The 14,832-nt window shown below is 41.3% G+C and overlaps 1 protein-coding gene across 8 annotated transcripts in view; it reads right to left on the reverse strand.

Moving 5' to 3' along the window:
• Nucleotides 1-2,200: 2,200 nt before the first annotated feature.
• Eml4 (EMAP like 4) overlaps nucleotides 2,201-14,832 on the reverse strand; it is a 150,881-nt gene continuing 138,249 nt past the window's right edge. For all 8 annotated transcript variants that reach the window (XM_063229321.1, XM_023566363.2, XM_013155892.3 and 5 more), the window contains 4 exons: nucleotides 8,808-8,895; nucleotides 8,198-8,296; nucleotides 5,799-5,929; nucleotides 2,201-4,976 (listed from right to left, as the gene is read on the reverse strand). In XM_063229321.1, coding sequence (XP_063085391.1) covers nucleotides 4,497-4,976; nucleotides 5,799-5,929; nucleotides 8,198-8,296; nucleotides 8,808-8,895 — 798 coding nt within the window. In that variant the 3' untranslated portion in view covers nucleotides 2,201-4,496. The remainder of the gene's footprint in view (nucleotides 4,977-5,798; nucleotides 5,930-8,197; nucleotides 8,297-8,807; nucleotides 8,896-14,832) is intronic.

Consider the following 14,832-nt stretch of genomic DNA (forward strand, 5'->3'; position numbering starts at 1 on the left):
CTCTTTGCCATCTATACAATGGCAGAGGTAGAGCTGAGGATCCTCGCAAGGCCCGCCTGAACGCTTAAACAGGACACTGCTGGCTGTTACTGCTGAGTGGCATCGAGCTGCGTGGCTGTGAGGTACTAACCACCAAGTACCTACACCGAGCCCACTCTTCATGCTTACATCCTTTGAGACACAGATGTGGAGCCGTTTTTCGGCCACATTTCTGGATTGGTAAAATTCTTATGGACCTCACCCTTGAGGGGACAGTGGGCACAGAAATGAGACATATGGGCATTTGAGGAGACAGTGAAGCCCGTCTGTCCATTTGGGATAATCTACTCTTCTTGCTGTTCCCTTGGCTGGGAAGTTTGTTCTCCGTGTTGCAGCTCTTAAGGCCACTGGGACCTATTACTGAGGCTCGATCAGAAATCAAGTTTCCCTTTGTAAAGTGTCCTTGAACACAAGCTGACTCCCACGCCCTGAGCCGAGAGCTGCTCCTTCACAAAGGGCTGCTTCTATTTATTTTTTGGTCTTTTTGAGTTGGTTTCACGACTCAGTTCAGCCTGGTCTTGAACTCACTTTACGGCCTCGCCTGGCCTCAAACTTGAAGCAATTCTCCTGCCTCAGCCTCCGTAGTGCTGGGATTACAGGTGTGTGCCACACCTAGCTTGCTTCTATTTTTAATTTTGTAAAAACCACTGGCACTTTCCCACCCCTGAAGACACCAGGTCTGGACACTGGGAAAAGGAGCACTGGCTTTACAAATTCCTCGATAAGGCCTGACTTAGGTTGATCTGGTTTTTTTCATTTTCTTAAATTTCTGTTCATTTCTACTTTCTTTCTTAACAGTCTCATTGAGCTGTCCACATTGGCGCATGCTCCTGCTTCAGCCTCATGAGTAGCCGGGATTACAGGTGTCCACCATGCCTGGCTGCTGCTTCTTCCTTCCTACGCTTATGCGACAGGGTCTTGCTGTGTTGTCTTGGCTGGCCTCAAACTCTCAGTGACCTTCCTGCCTCAGCCTATTATGTCTTCACTTTTTTTTTTTGTCTTTTTCCTTTTGATCGGTACCAGGGATCGAACTCACGACTGCCTGCTTGCAAGGCAGGCGCTTATGCCGCTGAGCTAAATCTCCAGCCCCAGCCTATTATGTCTTAAGATTACAGGTGTGTGCCACCAGGCCCAGGTGCTTCATTTTTGGTGTCTGTCTTAGGCTAGTGGAAGTGGGGCAAGCTTTGAAGTTATGACGTGCAAGCCTCAGGTGGCTGTTAAGCAGGTAAATGCATGAGCTGGTCACTTGGTCCCCACCTCCAACTTGCTTAGCCACAGGGCGGCCCTGCTCCAGCACTTACTGGCCTCACTGTGGGCGACTTGGCCTTGCCTAGGGAACTCCCTGCAGCGGCAGCTGTCGGGAGCCGCATCCTGCTAAGTCAGCTCTTCTCCTTGCTCCTAAACCATGTTCTCATCCTTGTTCCACTTCACTTCCAGCTTTTAAACCAAGAACCTAGGCCTTCCAGAACTATCAACGGAATGCTCTGATGTGTTCACGCTCGTCATCTGTCCCCCAGATGTATTCATTTCCTGGATTTATTAAGGAAAAAAAAAAACCCCAAAACAAACATTGTTCAGTCAGTGGCTTTGTTCTGAGCCTATCAGTCATTCTGTCTCTCAATCAGTAAAAAAGGACTTCCAACCCCAGGAGACCTCGCCTGGGAGAGTCTGTATGAATGGTGGGAGCATCATTGAAGCGGAGTGATGCAATCAGTCTGATAACCGGAAAACTGGAAAATGTCTGGATACTCTCAACATATTAACTCGTAGAAAACCAGCAGCAGCTGTTGTATGGTGATTGTATGGAGAGTCTGTGAACCGAGCACAGAGAACAAGGCCAGAATGGGAGACCCTGGCCTCCGGAGTTCAGGTGCTTCAGAGGCCGGCCAGCGTGGGGAGGTGGTGGTCAGGCAGGTAACCAGCATCACCAGGATTACTCAGTGTTAAACACGAAAGTGCAGATGTGAAATAAACTAAGTGATTCCTCTACTGAATGGGAGCATAGGAAGTAATTCCTCTAATGTTACGAGATGGAGTTTGTTACTACCAGAATGATCGTATCCACAGCAGCGCTCAACTGATGTGTTTTCTCTTAAACTGCTGTGTCTTCTGCTAAGTGGATGGTTAGGGAAATCAGCAGTATAAATTAAGAGTTAAGACATTTAAAGAGACAAAATATTTTGATTATTTTATTTAATCTTCAAAATTTTCTGCCATGACACAGGAATGCATGATAGAAATGGCTCAACATCTTCACATGAAACACTTGGATTCATTTTCATTCACAAGTTTTCCTAAAAACATCTATAATTTCATAATCCCACCCACTTCCAACCATTATCACAGATTTAACTGACCATTAAACAGTAGTTGCCAGCATTAGACAGCTGGAACGCTTTCTGCGTATTAGTAGTGTCTTTGGAAACTACCACCCAAGAGTATCACGATGATAAATCTCATGTACATGGCAACCCCAAAGGTGACTGATGTCCTCCAACTCCCTGCTTATCCAGGAGAGCTGCATCTTCCAGGTACTTAAAAGAACACACCTTCTGCTCCTAGACTTGCTTGCTCATGTAGTATCTGGCTTGCAGGGAGCAGCACATGCTGACCCAATGGTTCAGCACCGCCGCTAACAGGTGGCTGTGTGCGCCTGATCCTCACTGGTGCTCTCTGCTAACTATGTACAGGACAGACTGGGAAAAGTCAGGATGCTTGGAACCTATCTTCTTTTGAAGAGAACTACATTGAGGTTTTTTAAAAAAAGTTGTAAACAAAAGGAAAGAGATATACACAGACACATACCTATACACATAGCTGGATACTGAGTGTCTCTGATGTGGCACATGTCTTCTTATCTAGAGATGCACACAAACACAGAGGGTCTCCACTTGCCCCTTCACACACACTGTCACCCTTCCATACGATGTGTGACTATAAACGTTGCAAGTGTTCTTGGGAGCTTACTGGAGTTTCCATATACCAAATGATGATGAAATACCTGATACGCATTACTCCTGAGAAGATACTAGAAGGGAATGACAGTTCTGACGCACTTTGGAATGGCACAATCACGTAAACTCTTGCATACTTAAGACTTCTGAACTTACCCAAAGTTTCTAAACATGATCAAACTAAAAAAAAAAAAAAAATGTATCAAAACACTGCAGCAAGTTAAAAAGTAAAAAAAAAAATTGTACTCAAAGTATAAACAAATATATAGGAAATACATATTTGTCAGTACTTAAAGTAGGAAATAATATGTAAGAAAAACAGTTGTTTGACGGAACTTAAAAAAAAAAATTCCAATGCAGAAAAATACATGCATTGCCCCAGTAAGAGACAGCCATATTAAATTTGCAAGGCGTCTAACAACTTCATCAGAAAAAAATACAAATAGTAAATCTGTGAAGTATGCAGTTTATAAAAAAATTACTGTGACTATTATTCACACTTCTGTTAAAAAGGATTTGCAATTTGCTGAATCTTATCCCTCAATACAATTAATCTAAGAAAATTACAATTAAACAAATGGATTTCAAGCACCAATTCAATCACTTAAACATACTGTGTTTATATTTCTCCTGTTGAGGGAACAAATAATGAAGGCGGCTAAGTAGAATCTGGTAATTAGCTAGGTAATTATTACAGCTTAGATTTAAAGGCATGTGGTTTTTTTTCTTCCATTCACTCGAATGCCAAACATTAGAAAATGTTTAAGCAGTAAAAGGCTCCTCGGAGGAATCCCACATTTCTGAGTATCAATGGTTTAATATACATTAAAAGCTCTTCAACAAACCAATGCTTAGTTCTAAGATAAAATAGATTTGCACACCAGAAATTAAGAACTGTTCCTTGTTTTAACTTAGAAAAGGCAGCACCTATATAGTAGACTAACAAGCACATCTGGACATCTACCGGTAGTGTAAAAAGTCATTATTATTTAAGAAGGCAACACCATTGCACTGGGCAATACTGAAGTTTTTCTTAATTAAGAAATTTCCATTAACTTTGGTGGGAAGACATTGCATAAGAGTGCTCCGCTGCTCCAGGCACCTGCCTGCATCAGGGGAGTGGCGTCTAGGCCAGCAGATGAGTAACAGTGTGTGCGATGCCTCTGGCTGTTCCTGAAGAAAATGCATTCAGGTAACAAGGAGTTTATTTCAACCAATATAACTGCTGCTTCTGTTTCCAGTATTTACATCATTCCACTTACATGCACAGTGACTTCCGAGACAGAATTAATGTTTCAGTCTTCTACTGCTAAGTTTGGTTAATTTTCAACATATACCAAGCCAAGCTTGGCTGTATCTGAAAGACTGAAGGATACTGAAGCAGGGACCACGTGGGAAACACCACCTCCACCCACAGCGATGCTCCATCGCGGCTGACCCCTCATCTGAACCTCACCGTGGAACCCGCTGCTGAAGGAGAAGAGCGGCGCTCCAGCCAGGGCCTCAGGGCAGCGGGGCGGCTTGCTGCGGGTCCTCCCGCCGCTGCGGCTCCGGCTGCGGCTCCGGCTCCTGCTCCTCGGGGGCCGGCCCCTCATCGGCAGGCTCCCCGAGCTCTTCGCTTCCACCCTCACTCTGCTCCTCTCCGTGCTCTTCATGGGCTGCCGCCGTCTGCTCCAGGCTGTTCTCCAGGAGCGTGGGAGGACTGCTGCTTCTACTGTGGTCTTCAGCGGTCTCATTTAAGGACTGGGAAGGGGCTGGCGCGTGAGTGTCAGGCTGGACGATGCCTTCGGTGGAAGAGGTGAGGGCTTTGGCTGAAGTAGTATCTGCCGAGATCTCATTCTGAGGCAAGGACAACTTCTCCACAAGCTTCCACTGAATGATGCTCATGTCTTTTCCACCAGTTGAAATCAGGTGACTGTCATTATGAGTAAAGCTGACATTGGTGACGTGGCTGCTGTGGGCACTGTACTTGTGACTGGGAGCCTGCATGAAACGAATGAGGCAGACAAGAGCATTAAACCCGTCCTTCCACACCTGCCTCCAGCAATGGAGATGCACAGGAAAGGCAGGTAACTCAGCTTGTAAAACCCTTAACTCAAAGCTCCAAATTGCCAAGTCTAAGGAATAAAGCTAGTAGCAATTTCCTTTTAGTCCCTCTTTATTGTATAAAAGGACACAACAGCTAGGTGTGGTAACCTATGCCTGTAATCTCAGCACTTTTTGAGAGGCAGAGGCAGGAGGACCACAAGTTTGAGCTCAGTCTGGGCAACTCAGTGAGACCGTCTGAAAGAACTGGGGATGTAGCTCAGTGCAAAGGCCCTAAGATCAATCCCAGGCAGGCAGGTGGTGGCAGTGGCTGACGATAACTGGATGGACATCTGTGCTTTCATATCATATGTTTTTAAAACAATTTTATTTATTTATTTAAAAGAAACCACCACATATGAAGTCTGCCTCTCTTGGATGTTGGTAATACACTTGCCAGGGACTAAGCTTCTCTTAAGATGACCAGAGGAGCATTTACTAGGGTGGCAGGATTATAAGACGACTTAGGAAACAGGATTAAGGAAAACAACATCAGTTGCCAACTCTCCAGCTGTTCTCTCTTTTGCCTTCACGAGGAAGGATAAGACAAACAGTGTCTGCAGGGTACAAGCAGATGACCCTACTGTTCCCCTGGGCAGCATGGTGTCACGGGGAGGGTTACTAATTCCAGGTATTTTCTTGGCAGTGACACAAAATTATCTCCCCAAAAAAGGCCCCACCACACTGCTTTCAACACTGCTTTCTATTCAGTGTGCTTACCTTTGCTTTGGAGCAGGGGTACTGAAACAGATGGACTTTACAAAAGTCATCAGCAACAGCGATCACCTTTCTGTTGTGGGATCGCACCAGTGCGTTGATGTCTGTCCCATCGGACCCTTCTGGCCAGACACCTTTGATATGGAAATGTAGGGAGTTAAAACGTTAGCCAAAAACATACACTTGTGACACTATGTATATTAAACCCAAAGAGTCTCAGGATGGAAAACTTAGACTCAACACTACTCAGTACTAGCCAGTAGGTGGTGCTAAGTAATTAACTGCAGCTTGCCTCATCTCAACAATAAATGCTTCAAAGTTTTTTCTCATTAGAGGAAAGGTTTTAGTTACTTGTACAGCCAGGTGCCAAGTCAGAGCCACAGCACTAAGTATTCCAGGTTCCTTCCAAGCAGGTCCCTCTAAGAAGACCCCAGGAGCTTTCTTATGGCAATGAATAGCCCGCCCCCCCCCCCCCCACTGGCTAGTACACAGGCCAAAAGAACTTTCCTGGCAACATTATTCATTTCCAAGACATACCGAATGTAGTAACGCTGAGTCCCTATGAGGCAGGCATTGGTGACCAAGTCAACATAATTAGCATAAACTTGTATTTGGCTAAATTAAAACTATGGAACATTTAAGGGTTGAGATACTTGGTTTCCTGTGGCTGAACCATACTCTAAGAGAACAAATCTGTTTTTGGAAATTTGTTAAAAATAAGTCAAAATACTTTTAAAATTGGTAATTCTAACAAGCAAAAACAAATGAACAAAAAACAAAAACCCTGCCTCTTTAAAATCACCAGGGAAGTTACCACTTGAGTCTCACTCAGAATAATGAAAATTATTTACAGACAAGTCAGGATTTTCAATTTCTTCCTAACCTATTTTCCATCCTGACAGCACCTGTTTTAGGTAAATAATGTATACTGGGCCATTTTTGTAACACATTGCATGAAAACATGTTTGGATCTATGATCAGAGGGTTGAGACATATTCTTTTTTTTTTTTTTTTTTGCGACATATTCTTAAAGTGAAAGACAATATTTTTGTTACTTGCTCTGGGTGCCACATCCATATCTAGAGTATTTTAACTACTAAGTCTGACATCGGTTTTAATTCTTTACAAAAGGGTTTGCTATTTTAACATTTTCATTTATCTTCAGAGCCTTTCAGGAAGATATTTAAAGCTGCAGAAAGGCTTAGAAAAAACTGCATAGAGGACAGATTTCTAGAGTATCCAAAATATCAGATTAGGAATAATCTTCAAATTTTATCTTTAAATACTGTCTACTAAATGGGCTGGGGATATAGCTCAATGGCACAAATGCCCACATGGCAAATGTGAGGTTGTGAGTTTGATCCTTGGTACCAAAAAGTCTACTAAAAAGTCTTTGTAGACTGATAAATAGCATTGGGATGCAACATTCACATGTGAGCGGAGTAATGCAGTAATCCAGGGACAGGAGAATTGGACCCCGCATACACCACTGCTAGAAATGTAAATGGTGCAGCCACTATGGAAAACTTTGCCGGTTCCTCAACAGGCAAAACTTGTTTACTGTTTGACCCAGCAATTTTGCGCCTCATGGTATACTCAAGAGAAATGAAAACATGAACAGAAAACCTCACACGTAATTGTTCACAGCAGCGTTTTTATATAATAGCTGAAAAGTAGAAACAGCCTAAGGGAGTAGCCAAAAAATGAATGAATAACAAAACCCAGTATGTATCCAGACAAAGTGTTCTGTGAGTCACAGATGAAGTACTGGGGGGTTTTGTGCTCACTGAAACTGTCATGGTAAATGCAGGAAGACAGTCTCAATGGATCGCATATTGGATGCTTTCATGCAGAGCAATTATCAGAATAGGGAAGTCAACAGGAAAGAGTTTCTGTGGCTGGGGAGAAAGGAGATGATAAACATGTATCTTGCAGGTACAGGATTTCATTTCAGTGTGATGAAGATATTCTAAAATTAGACCACAAAGATAATTTCACACATTTAAATATAAAAACACCACCGAGTTGTACAATAAAGGTGAGGTGTACTGTATGTCAATGAGATTTCAATAAAGCTGCTATGTTTTTAAAAGTGGCTTTACCCATTTAAAAACATCAATTTTCACTTGCAGGAAAAAAGTAGGGACATTAGTTGCACTACTATATAAATTCAACTGTCTTTCATACTTACTGGGTACCTGTCACACTGGGTTCTGCAGGGAACCAACCCCATATTGGTTCAATCTTAGTCTAGTTCGATCTTAGTCTTAGTTCAATCTAATTTTTCTGAATCTGACATAATAGGGATAACATTAAATATTTTTCATTTATAGATTTAAGCAAGTAAATATATGACATATGAAAACCTAACAGTGTCTTTTTATCATGTATCATGTTCTTACCAAAGACTTGAAAGCCTAGCACGCAGGTATATGTTGTCCAATCAATGTCCTTACAATCCGATCGATTTCTGATTAGTTTGCAGCCGTTTTCAATGTCCCCTTTAAATTTAGAAACAGGAAGTATAATTATGCACTGTGCACAAATGTATTTTAAAGTCCATCTTGATTCAAACTTGCTATGTTTATTTGTATTTACAAGCCATACATTGAAAAGTATTAAAAAATATTTAAAAAGGAAAATAAAATGTTTATCAACAGGTTTTCTAGAACTATAAATTGTTTCCCATGGAAACTTTTCTCTAAAAAGAATAATTGCCTACCCATGTTTTCGCTGTGCTTCCACGAAGCTGTTAAATGAAAAACCACTCCGAGCAGCATCCATCTCACCGAGTAACTTATTACTACACGTACCTTCATTTCCACCCCATTAAGTAAATTCGTTACTTTCTTGGAAAAGTGAACCGCATCTGAGATTCTCATTACTCTGCTCAGAGTAACATATGCTTTAAAGTCAGCATTGACTCTCTGCATAATTGAAATTCCACAAAACCTGGTCTAAATTAGCGCTACCAGCAGACACATCCTAGCACATCTAATCATTCATACTTACAGTACAGTATCTCATAGTCTCCCGAATTAGACATTATATGCTTGTTGTCTGGGGACCAGTCAAGGTGTGTGATGTAGCTGGAATGTCCCTATAGAAAAACAGATCAACTATTAGAAAGCTTTTAGAGTTTTGAATGAGAACTAGTTTAACAGCCAATATTGCTTTCTAGTCCCCACTCCTGAAGTCAGGATTTCCATAGTACAAAGCGGGCTCTGCTCATGAACAAGGTCCGTAATAGCCCTCGGTGCTGCCTCACTGTCTTATTGGAAGCCAAAGATGCCGGATGTGGAGATGCTAGAGGTACGGTCAAAGCTGGGGCTGGACTGGAATTCAGGGAATTGCACCACAATGAGAATGTGAAGCACCCAGAACCTAGGAGAATCTTCCTGGTCTCTCTACCTAAATACCAGAAACCAGTGCTTGCTGCCTCTGCTAGAGACAGTCTCTCAGCTTCTGTCTTAGAGGGCAGCGCAACAGATACCAGATCTGTCACTGGTGTCTCTGTTACACTGCATGCTGAGAATGAAGTACGCACAGTTCTCGTGGGCTGCATGCTGGGTGTGACACCCACATGTAGTCAGAATGGGGGACTCCTAAAAACTCTTTCTCCAAAGAATCTTCCATGAGGAAAAGTTACCCAACTCTAGACTCCTTTCTTCTGATCCAATACTGGTCTCTGATTCCTCAAAACTTTCCTTAAACAGGAAAATTCATCTTTAGCTGCTTAGGTTTTACCACCACTGTTTGTACTAAAAAAACCTACTCAATGCTGAATTTTGCTGGCTTTCATATAAGCATCTGATAGTTTCCAATAAACTGTATCAGATAAATTACCCAGATTTTATGATTTTTCAAAGATAACGACTCAAATTCACCGATTTCCTACAGTCTAGTTTTGTACTCCAGCATCTTTAAGTCTAATGATATAGTCCAAGGTCTTTCTGGACCCATAATCTCCGTGACAGTGGTAAACACATGTCCCCATGTTTAAGTGAATTTAAATTATGTGAACTTGAGAACTGTGGAGTTTTAGAAAAATCATTAGATTAGGTCATATAACAGAAAAGATGTTGAGAATCACTTGCTAGGCACACAAAGGCCATATCAATGTCAGGTAAAATCAGTTTTTAAAGTATCAGAAGAAGGAGGTTCACTCAATGTTTTGAACAGCATATACAAGTCTGAGGCTGGCTTGCATGTCTGAGGAAGCCATGTTTTGAAATAAGCTTGCTACATGAATGGAGGAATTAACTGGACAGATGACGGCAATGTACAGTCCTTCCAGATGCGGTCATCCTGATGCAGAAGTACTTAAAAGTATTACCTTCACCTCTGTGAAATTCCTTAAGTAACATCACTTAGAAGGGCATAAAAGCACTGCCTGAAAACATAAATTTCTTGTGGCTCACATCAATGTGGGCATAGAATGTTCTCAAAAGGTAAATCATTGTCAAGTATCTCTCAAAAAAAAAAAAAAAAAAAAAAAAAAAAAAAAGTCCTGAGTAGGAAAATCACCCAAATTTAGGAAAGACCTATCTTAGGAAAGTTGTACATTCATAATGGAAAACAGGGATTAATTTTTCACTGATATTGATCCCCAAGCTTTAAAAAGTTTTTAATTTCTTGTTTCTTTAGACAAGACTTTGATATGTAGTTTATGCTGGCCTTGAACTTGAGGTAATACTCCTGCCTCAGTTTCCTAAGTGCTGGGATTTGATAGGCATGCAGTACCATGTCTGGCTTCCTTTTAAAATTTAAGATAGGGTCTTACTAAATTGCCCAGGCTGAACTCGAAATCATAATCCTCCTGCCACAGCCTCCTAGAGTAAGCACATTTAATCTTATAAACAGAAAGTTGTGGTTAATAATATTAAGTAATGAAGGTAGAGAAGAGTGCTTTCTTTCTCTAATTTGAAATAACCCTTTTATTACTTGGTAAACTTCCAAAAAAGAGAGGTCTGTTTGTGACTTTTTTTTTCTGGTATATTAGTCAATGTGCCTTACCCCAATCACCTGCGAGAGCTCTGCAACATGTGGAAAATTTCAGATGAACTTTAGATCTATTTTTATCAAGTCCATAAATATCATGTTGGGCATTTAAGTAAGACTGCATCAAATTTAGAGAACAGTTTGCAGAGAACAGATCTTTATCAAACATTTTCACCTGGAAATATTTATCTTTTCAATTTACAAGTTTGACTTAGCAATTCACGTAGCTTTTGCTGCTACTCACGTAGCTTTTGCTGCTACTCACAAAGCATCTGCACCCACTGTTCGTATCTGAATTAGCTCAATCTATCTACCCACCTAGCTACCTACCTATTAATACACATTATCTTTCTTTTGTTGGATGTACAGCTCGAATGGCTATTTTCCAGCCTTCTCTGCAGCTATGAATGATACTGTCATTGAGTGGAGCTTCCAGAAAAACTTCAAGGAGTACCTTTTTATTTCTGCTTTTTCTACTTGGAACTCTGACGTGATGGGCAAAGTTCTGGAAGCATTCAATCCTAAGGGTGACAACATTCTAGGGAGATGATGCAGACGGACAGAGGATCTTGAGTTCCTGTGTTTTTCTTCTCTCAATGCAGTACTGGCGGTCAAACCTAGGTCCTCATGTAAGCTAGTATAGCACTCTACCACTGAGCCAAATCCCCAGCATGAGGATCTATTTTATTTTATTTTATTTTATTTTATTTTATTTTATTTTATTTTATTTTATTTTATTTTTTTGTCTTTTTCGTTTTTATCGGTACCAGGGATCGAACTCACCACTGCCTGCTTGCAAGGCAGGCGCTTATGCCGCTGAGCTAAATCCCCAGCCCCAATGACGATCTGTTTTAAATGAGACCATATCCCTAGCATGTCACTAGGTACTGCACATAATACCTTCTATAATAATATTCTATTCTACTACCTTATTAAAATTCTGGATTAGTTTTATTGTTTATTTTCTTGGAAATTTCAAAGTAGACAGTTATAAAATCTCTACAACAAAACAAAATACAACCTGTCAATGCATTTCTTGCCTACTTTATAGTTCTTAGTGTATCACTGCATTTTCATACAGGTAATCTCGGGCTAGATCTTTGAGTAGAGTATTAAAAGGTATACAGCAATGACTCAAACAGAAAACCATTTTATAGGACTAAGATCACACTGCAATACAATAAAAACTCTAGGTCAATCACAACACAAACACTTTGAGGAAAATATCCAGTTGCCCACAATTATAAATTATAAAATTATTTCTGAAAGTTAACTGATTAATGTTAAACTGAAAAACTCCCCTACAACTCAGGATCATCTAGTTACTGACAGTAACACTGAAAAATTCAGTGTGGGTTCTGTTGCACTAACACCTAGTTTTACCAAGCACGTACACCATCACATCGCAGTCTCACAGCAACCTTAGTGAGACGAGGAAACACAGAGGGCACACGGAGGTTATGTAACTTTCCTGGAGTCATGTGACAAAGAAATGATAGTCAGGGTTCAAACCCAGGTCAGGAGATTCTAGGGGCAAAATCAACACAGCATTTAAGCTTATTTATATTCATCTGTAACAATAACCAATGGAAAGTAATACGCAAGTTTCATTTAAAGGTATTTGTAAGTAAGCTAGGATCTTTTCACACATTTTTCAAAATAAATATACGAAAAGCTAAGCTAAAGAAATTTTGTGCAAAAATGAAAGCAAAAAAAATCTGTAAAACTACCTAAGTTGGTACCAGAAGAGATCTCTGGGTAACTTACCAATAATTTCCAATTCTTTTTAGTCATAAAACCCTCTGTCATATTAAATCTTACCTAAGAAATCCAGTATACAAATAAAACCAGACCCATACTACCTCAGCCCAGCTCTCCAATTCTGAGGCTTTGTAGGAAAAAAACCTTTTCAGACCCAAACTGCCTTGTAAGCTTTCTAACTGGGTGTGGGGGTTCACATCTGTCACCTCAGGATTCAGGAGGCCAAGGCATGATACTGCTGTGAGTTTGAGACTAACCTGGGCACCTTGCCTCAAACTTAACAAACAACCTCCTCCTGAACAAAAGCCCCAAAACATTTTTTTAGCAGCAATTACGAAATCATACCACTTCCCCAGTGAAGTCTTGATGCAGACAAGAACCTATCAGTCCTATAGTTTATGAAATCACATTTTCTACTATTTTCAAAAAACTAAAAAGATGAGAATTCTCACGGGAAGCAAGAGAAAAGAAAAAAGGCTGAAGTTCCCATCAGGTGACACAGAGGCCAGGTTAGCAGGCCCAGAAAGGGAAGAGAAAGGCAGGCCCAGGTCAGCAGGGCACAGGAGTGACTGCCGGCCTCTTCCTCTCCCTCTCCCTGCTGTCCTGAGCGGCCAGGCTCAGAAGTCGTTTCCTTCAGAGATGGGCCAGAGCCAGTGATGTGCAGGAAATCGAGTAAGTCTGTGAGACGTCTTTCAGCACCTAAGCAAGTGCTACGGCAGCTTCAGCTGAAAATGTGTGATGACTGAGGCTGGCACTCGTGTCAGCACTACGCCACAAGACGCGAATGCTCTGCAGTGCTGTGCACCCCTCACTGCTCTCACAGGTAACGGGATCCCTGCCTTTCAGAGGGATCTGTAATTGTCATGCTGCTGTTTTACAAGCAGTGCCTTAAGGCTATATCCCAGTGACACAGGCGTGGAGAAGAAAGTCTTGTTGGTAGACTGGTCTTTTGCAGAAATAAAAGACAAATGAAAATCTTATGCTCTTTCTGTGTAACTTCACAGAGAATAAACTCCTTTAAGAGAATGCTCTCACTTTGTACTGTACCTATTTGTGCTCTCTGAAATGACAAAGATCATGCAACATTAAAACTAAATGGGAAGGATAAATAGGGAAAGTGACAAACATAAAAAAAGATGAAGGCCAAACTACTCTGGGCCAGGACCTAACCAAAGGTTTCTAACACATGCTCTAGGTTTGATTAAGAACACATCCGAGTTCTAACCCAGTTCTTACCACCTCTGGAGACTAACTCATTAATTTATTTCTATAGTGAGGCAAGTACCTGGGTTGAGACTCACTTGATCACTCATTACAAAACAAAGAATTGTGAAAGTGAACTTTGGTATGGTTGTTTTCATTTTTCTTACTCATCAAATGAGGAAGTTAACCAGATAATCATCTCACTTTATATGCTAAAGATTTTGATTCTAGGGCTGGGGATTTAGCTCAGCGGCATAAGCTCCTGCCTTGCAAGCGCGCAGTCGTGAGTTTGATCCCTGGTACAGATTTAAAAAAAAAAAAAAAAGAAAAGACAATTTTGATTCTAAGTTATAACTATTATAGTCCTTTTGAGAGCAAACATTACATGTTATAAGAACACCTGGAAGAAATAATAAATGATCAATTTTCAAATACATGATTTATGTAGGTTTTTTCCTGCTTTTAATGCTCAAAATCAAACTCAGGGCCATATGAATGCTGGTCTACCTCCAGCCCATACCAAGGTTTTTGAAATACTCAAGTTTTAAGCAGATACACTGCTTAGGAAAGATATCTAGGATAAGGAAAAAGTGAAAGTCAGTCTTGTTGAATAAAAGGCAAACTTTTTTTGTTTTGGAAACTACCGTGTAGTGGCTCCCAATGTCTCTGGCACAAGAGATCAGTTTTATGGACAGTCAGAGGGGTGGCCTAGGGAGGGGATGGTTTCTGATGAACCCTCGCAGGTTTAGTTCGCAGTAGGGACAGTTCTCCTCTGACAGCAGACTGAGCTTGGTTGGTAACGTGAGCCATGGGGAGACACCGTGGGCAGCGGCTGGAAATACCACAGAGGAAGGTTGCTGGACAGCCTGCTGTGCACTTCCTGCTGCGGGGCCCAGCTCCTAACAGGCCACGGAGGGGTACTGGCCTGTGTGGCTAAGGGTTGGGGACCCCTGCAAGCAAGTACCAGCCAAGAACCTTTCTCTGAGTTATTAAACTTCAGAATTAGCAAAGACTAAAGCATAAAGAGGCAAAGAAGCAAGGGCCATAATGGCTTCACAGTTGGTAAGCCCAT

This window comes from Cavia porcellus, unplaced genomic scaffold, assembly GCF_034190915.1.
Source record: "Cavia porcellus strain 051 isolate PalLab524CR breed Dunkin Hartley unplaced genomic scaffold, mCavPor4.1 scaffold_1, whole genome shotgun sequence".
In the NCBI taxonomy this organism is placed as follows: Eukaryota; Metazoa; Chordata; class Mammalia; order Rodentia; family Caviidae; genus Cavia; species Cavia porcellus.